Below are 6,000 nucleotides of genomic sequence, written 5' to 3'. Positions count from 1 at the left end.
GAAACTGGGGTGCCGTATAATGACGAGCCACTGTTTACTGAGCACCCAGAGTAAGTGCAGGCATCCTCACACCAGGTGGCTGAGGGTGGCACAGCTAGGAATCCCATTTTACAGATGGGCAAATGGAGTAGCAAAGAGAAGGGACTTGCCCAGTGTCATCAGCTGGTGAATGGCAAAGCTGGGAACAAGCCCCAGGTCCTGCGTGACACCAATTCTATGCTTGTCCCCATCGTAGCCACCCCCAATGGTGGCTCAGTTCTGGAGGCCTGGCCCCCTCTTCAAGGACAAGGACTCCTCCTTCTGGCACCTTCACATCCCACTGCAGCAAGTACAAGGAACAGGCTTGCTTTTTTGTTAATAAAGTAGAATAACATTTATTTATTAAAATTTTTATTATATATGCTGTATTTGTGGGAAATCGAGACCTTTGAAGGAACTCAGATAACAAATTACGTTCAGCTGAGCTGGTTACAGTCATGTTTAGCACGGGAACACTTAAGCTGAAGCTTTCTTTTCCTTATAGGTTGCCATCATTTTCTTGATTTCAGCAATAGCTTTCCCTGGATTCAGCCCCTTGAAAAAAGAGAAGAGAAGCAATACCAAATGGTAAGTGAAACTGAACGGAAGAACCCCATGACCTTGGGCGACCCAGGACCTCCTGACCTAGCTGGTCAAAGCACGGTGATTACAAACCAAGTCCTTTAATACCCAGGGGTTTGGACTAAGAGCTCTCTTCTGTTTCCACTCTTAGACGTTTGAAAACGGCCAGCTCTCTCTGGCAGGAGCCCTGTCTCACTGAATTCCTGCTGGTGAGGCTCAGTGTGGCAGGTCAACGAGCCCAAGGAAGAGTCATCTCTTCTATGACTACAGTGTCAAAATTAGCCAGTTATCTCTAAAGGTTTCACATCATTACCATTATCATTCAATCATCATCACCAGAAATCTGCATCTGCAAGCCCTCAAGGTATGTGGGAGAAAGGAGCCTCTGTTAACCTTCCTAAGCACCACTGGTTAAGTGGCCCACAACACTGGATTAGCTGCAGTTGGCCTCACAGCTGTAACATCTGTCCTGCACGAGGTATGGCAATTAAACCCAGCGGGGCCAGTCTCCTGGAAGCAGGAAGTGAGATCACCAAATATTTGGTAAGATCAGACAAGCACTCATCTGAGGCTAGTGAAGCGTCCCCTTGTTCAATTAAATTAAATTGTTTATTTTATGTGGCTCTGCGCTGAGCGGCATGCAGAATCTTAGTTCCCGTGCCCCCCTGCAGTGGAAGCGTGGAGTCTTAACCACTGGACCTCCAGGGAAGTCCTGGGTCCCCTCATTTTAGAAGGACAACTTTAACTCTGAAATTAAAGTGTGCAAAGAAAGAAAAAGAAAAAAGATCTTCGGAGAGACAGAAAGGGAAAGAGAAGACACTCTTTAAAAGACGGATATGGAAGGATCCCCGAAATGTGTTAAGTGAGAAAAGGTAGACACTGTGACAAAGGACACGTGGAACATTTGCGTGTAGCACAAACTACCCCTGGAAGGACACACAGGAAGCTGATACCAGGAGGGGAGGGGGCTGGGGAAGGAGGAAGGCCCTCCACAGCACTTCCTTTTGAACGCTGAGCCTGCCCCATCAAAAGGAATTTAGAGTCAGTAAACAGACTGTACCCAGTCCCGGCGTAGGAAGAAGGCACTGGGAGGCGGGTGGCCTGCTTCTAGGCCTGCCCTGCCCCCAACCTGAGAGTGACCTTGGCAAGATGCCCCCACCCCCAACTCCCGCTCATGGGCTCAGCTTCCGAACCTGTAAAGGGGCTGCACTTGACGATTTTTGAGGTCCCTTCTAGTTCAAACAATCTGGGCCTATGTCTAGCCTCACAGCCCCAGTGTCCACCCCTGCTTTACTGAAGGGGAGGGCAGGACACAGAGAAGTCTGTCCTTGGTTGTCTGGTCTGTCTGCTGCCCTCTGCGATGCAAACATTCACGCCTAGGAGCGCACCGCAGGATCCTCCGCGGAGATTTTGAAGAAATACACAAGCCAGGCCCCAGCCTTGGAGAGGCTGTCTTCTGACTGACCGGCTCAAACGAACAGAAGGTCCCATTAAGGGCTTACTATGTGCCAGGCACTGTCCTAAGCGCTTCAGTGGCATGACTTGCCTCAGAAGCCACAAGGCTCGCTGAGCAGAGCCTGGGTAGAAACGCAGGCAGCAGGATGCGGAGCCTGAGCTCTCCCGCACTGCTCGGGACCCCACCAGGCCCCAGGCCCACCCCAATGCCGACGGCACATGAGAAGCATCTGGCAGGGGAAGGGGGGCCCTTGAAACACTGTGGAATTACCCAGTCTGGATTTCATGTTTGTTAAGATGCGCTGCCTTTTCTTTCTTTCTTTCTTTCTTTTTTAAGCTGCTAACTGGTCGTGCTAGAGTTTTCCATCTCGCTGCCTGCTTACTCACTGCACCTTTAAAATGAAATTGCTCTGCCCACAGTCTCTGCTCCAAGGGCAGCCCTGGCTGTTCCCCGCCCACTGACCGGCCCAGGGCTGGCACCTGACGGTAGCTGGCCGGCAGCTCTGACCGTGCGTGGGCTGTGCCGTGGAAAGCTAAGCTGGGCCAAGGAGACTCCCTCCGAGGAATGTGAGCTGAGAAATGCTGAGAGAAGCCAGGCAGATGCTGAAGCCGTAGGCAGGGTGAATATGAACAGGAAGCAGGAAGTATGAACAGGAAGAGGGAGTGAAAGCTAAGCAAGCAGGAGCCCCGAGACTGAGGAAAGACACGCAGAGGAGAAAGCACAGGCTGGCTGCCAGGGAGCCGCGCGGACCGGCAGCCATGTTGCCACACAGAGACCTTGGGGCCCGGAGAGGGAATGTAGCCCTCACAGCTGCCTGTGCTCAGACGGCTTTCCTCCCGTGGTTCCCACAAAGTCAGGGCAAACCCAGGTTCCTGTTCACGGGTCCTCGTGGCATCCTTGACTCCCACCAGGCCCGTGTGAACCCGACTTGAAAACCCTTCTCAAGGGGGCCTGAGTGAGCCTGTGGCCCGCAACTAAGCGCCAACACCCCCAGGCTCACACGGAGGGGAGAGTGCTCTCTGCTCCCCGCCGAGCACACGTCAGTGCTGGGCCGCGCGGGGGGCCGCAGCCGCGTACCTTGGGACAGGAATTCGTGCAGTTCATGATGGTGTGGCAGCGGTACAGAGAGAACGGGTCCTGCAGCTTGGCCAGGCGCTCCTCTGTGAAGTCGTCTCTGGAGTCGATCATCCAGCGATAGGCCTGGGGGAACCGGGGACTGGTGGGCTGAGCTGTCACCTTAACTGGCTAGAGCAGCCCTCTGGTTCAACTCAAAGCTCCAGGCGCGCAGAGGAACAGGAATTCTCAGCTTGGAAGCCATCTCCACACTTTACTTCTTGCCATCTTTCAAGGAAAGGCTCCCAACCCTTTGTAACGTCTCTTGATCACCTTGACTAATGAGCCCCACCAACCTTTGAACCACATGCCCCTGGTCGCTGGTGCTTAATAATATACCATCAAGCATCACCTTCTACTGATTTCGTGTTGCTCATTAGCTTCCTCCCTAGAACATGAATGAGCGAAGGCAGGGATGGTGTCCTCGACTCTCTTTAATTGCCTTCAGAGCACCTACCCACTGCCTTTGGGTGAACTGGTAACAGACCTGCACAGAGAGAACATCTGTTCTACTTATTGCTTCTTTTGATTAGCATACCCATCCCAGAAGCCTGAGATCAGCCAGCTGAAAGCTGATTAAGCTCCTGGTCACCGGGCCGGCTCCAGCAGTGTTACGGACACCACTTTTACCTTTCCCAACAACTCAGATCACTGGTCCAAGCGCCAGCTACAAATGTACCTCATTACTCAATCTTTAATTTGGCCAGGAATCAATCGGTACTGCTAACTGGTCACACAACCACAGAACTTCTCTTTTTGTGGGAAAATGAGAAACAAGAAGTTTCTTTGAGTTGCTTCAGAGTCTGTGAAGAGCACTGGCCACAAATCTAAAAAGTATGAGCTTTCTGGGAACAAAGACAGTGACTCTGTCTGCCGTGAGCTACACATATAGTGAAAGACGATGAGAAACAACACTACTTTCTTTCCAAGCAACCCCTAAGCCCAGTACTGCAGGCTTTCACTAGCCTGGAAACAATTTCCAACCTTGCAGCTGGGTAACTGCTCCTCAACGAAATTTCTCTCTCCCCTGCTTCCACGTTAAAAATCCCGTGAGAGGGAGATGGGGAGCCTTCTGACAGATGCAGTCCGGGGAAAGCGGGCAGGTGGGCAGGGAAGAGCCAGCAGCACAGGAAACATCTGAAACATCTGCAAGGCCTGGTGTGCCAACCCGCAGCCACCGCCCCTTGGCGTGACCCTCACCACACTAAATGAAGGCATTTTGCAGATGAAGCCCCAGATTTACTGAAAGCCAAGTGAAGGTGATGCAACCAATTACCGTTTGTAATGGATGCCAAAGAAGGAAGCCATCGCCCCTCAGAACGTCGGTTTCCATTTCTCTTACAGAAATGAAGGAGCGCCTTACCTGCATAAGAACCGCGGGTCCCAAGTACTTGTCTCCATTCCACCAGTAGCTCGGGCAGCTGGTGCTGCAGCAGGCGCAGAGAATGCACTCATAGAGCCCGTCCTGTGCGGGGAGAAAGGGCCGTCAGGAGCCCACCATGGAAGAGGTGGTCGTGTTCCGAGCTGAGTAAATGCGAGGTCTGGGGTCAGAGCACGGACGAAGTGCCCACTCGCACGCGAGTTTTCTTGGCAAGATCCTAGGAGTGGTTTGCAGAGATTTATCAGATTCATAAAAAAGATCTTGGAATTGAAATTTAGACATCTGCTGGATTAGAGCCCAGAGTTCTTAAGTCCAAGTACAGTGTATTCATCCTTTAATAAATACCCCTCACTTATCTTAAAAACAAAACAGAAACAAAAACATGAAAAGAACTTACCACCTCGAATGCAGTCTAGCAGAAATTAAAAAGGCCCTGAGTGCTGAGGCATCTGGAGTCTACACCAGCCGCTGCCCTGGCTCAGCAGACACCTCAAGTTTTCGATAGGAACATCAACATTATCCTAAACAGCCAACCAACACTGAGCACCACGTGCCTTACTGACGACCTCATTTGATTGTCACAATAACCCTGGGGTGAGTGCTATGAGGTTCCCATTTTACAGGTAAGGACCTGAGGCTCAGAGAAGTTAGGTCACTTGCCGAGGGTCACACAGCTGCAAACAGCAGAGCTGGGATGGGCCCCCAGGCGGCCTGACTCTGAAATCCGTCCTCTAACACTGCCACACTGACTCAACACGCCCAACCAGTTCTAACTGGACTTTCTGATTTGGAGAACAACAGAAACTGATTAAAAGTGGCAAAACAGGAGGGCACGCTGACATGTGAAGTGACAGCTGAAAAGAGATGACACAGAGTTGATGGTCATGATTGTAACCAAGAGTCTTCAACAAAATTTATGTTCTGTTCAGGCAGCTGGTGAGAGTGTAAACTGGCTCCACTGTCTAGAAAGCATAAGGTCACAGGATTAAGAGCCTTCACGATAGTCATATTCTTTACTTATAAAAGAGTAGTTGTCGATAGAGATTACCTTTGGGTGGTGGAATTATAGATTATTTGAAAATTAGTTTTCTTTTCCAATTACCTATAATGAGCATTATGGCTTTTAAAATCATGAAAAAAAGTTAGGTTCAGCAATATTAATTTGAAGAAGTGAAAAATGCTAAATAAGCAAATGTTTGGTATTTAAATGAGTGAATTTTGACTACCTAGAAAACATGCTCAGGGGAACCCTCCAATCCCTAAAAATAGTACATCAAGGAGATGTTTATAAGCTACAAGCTTTCCTACCTGAGGACTGTGAAATGACAAGCTGGGCCAGGGTGGCCAGTTCCAACCTGGACCCTGGGATGCGTCAGACTCCCTGGAGTTAGAAACTGGGCAGAGCTATGTCCTGAGAACAAGAAACTCTTGGAAGAGAAGGCAGCTGCTT

At 50.3% G+C, this 6,000-nt stretch overlaps 1 protein-coding gene across 1 annotated transcript in view; it reads right to left on the bottom strand.

The window, feature by feature from the left end:
• Positions 1-359: 359 nt before the first annotated feature.
• SDHB (succinate dehydrogenase complex iron sulfur subunit B) overlaps positions 360-6,000 on the bottom strand; it is a 35,031-nt gene continuing 29,390 nt past the window's right edge. Inside the window, exons 6-8 of the mRNA XM_082664708.1 lie at positions 4,533-4,634; positions 3,134-3,256; positions 360-573 (exon numbers count right to left, since the gene is read on the bottom strand). Of these exons, the coding sequence (XP_082520834.1) occupies positions 496-573; positions 3,134-3,256; positions 4,533-4,634 (303 nt within the window). The 3' untranslated portion in view covers positions 360-495. The remainder of the gene's footprint in view (positions 574-3,133; positions 3,257-4,532; positions 4,635-6,000) is intronic.

Source organism: Grampus griseus (assembly GCF_964374135.1).
Source record: "Grampus griseus genome assembly, chromosome: 1".
In the NCBI taxonomy this organism is placed as follows: Eukaryota; Metazoa; Chordata; class Mammalia; order Artiodactyla; family Delphinidae; genus Grampus; species Grampus griseus.
Note: the sequence above shows the minus strand (reverse complement) of the source record. Positions and strands in the feature narration are given on the sequence as shown.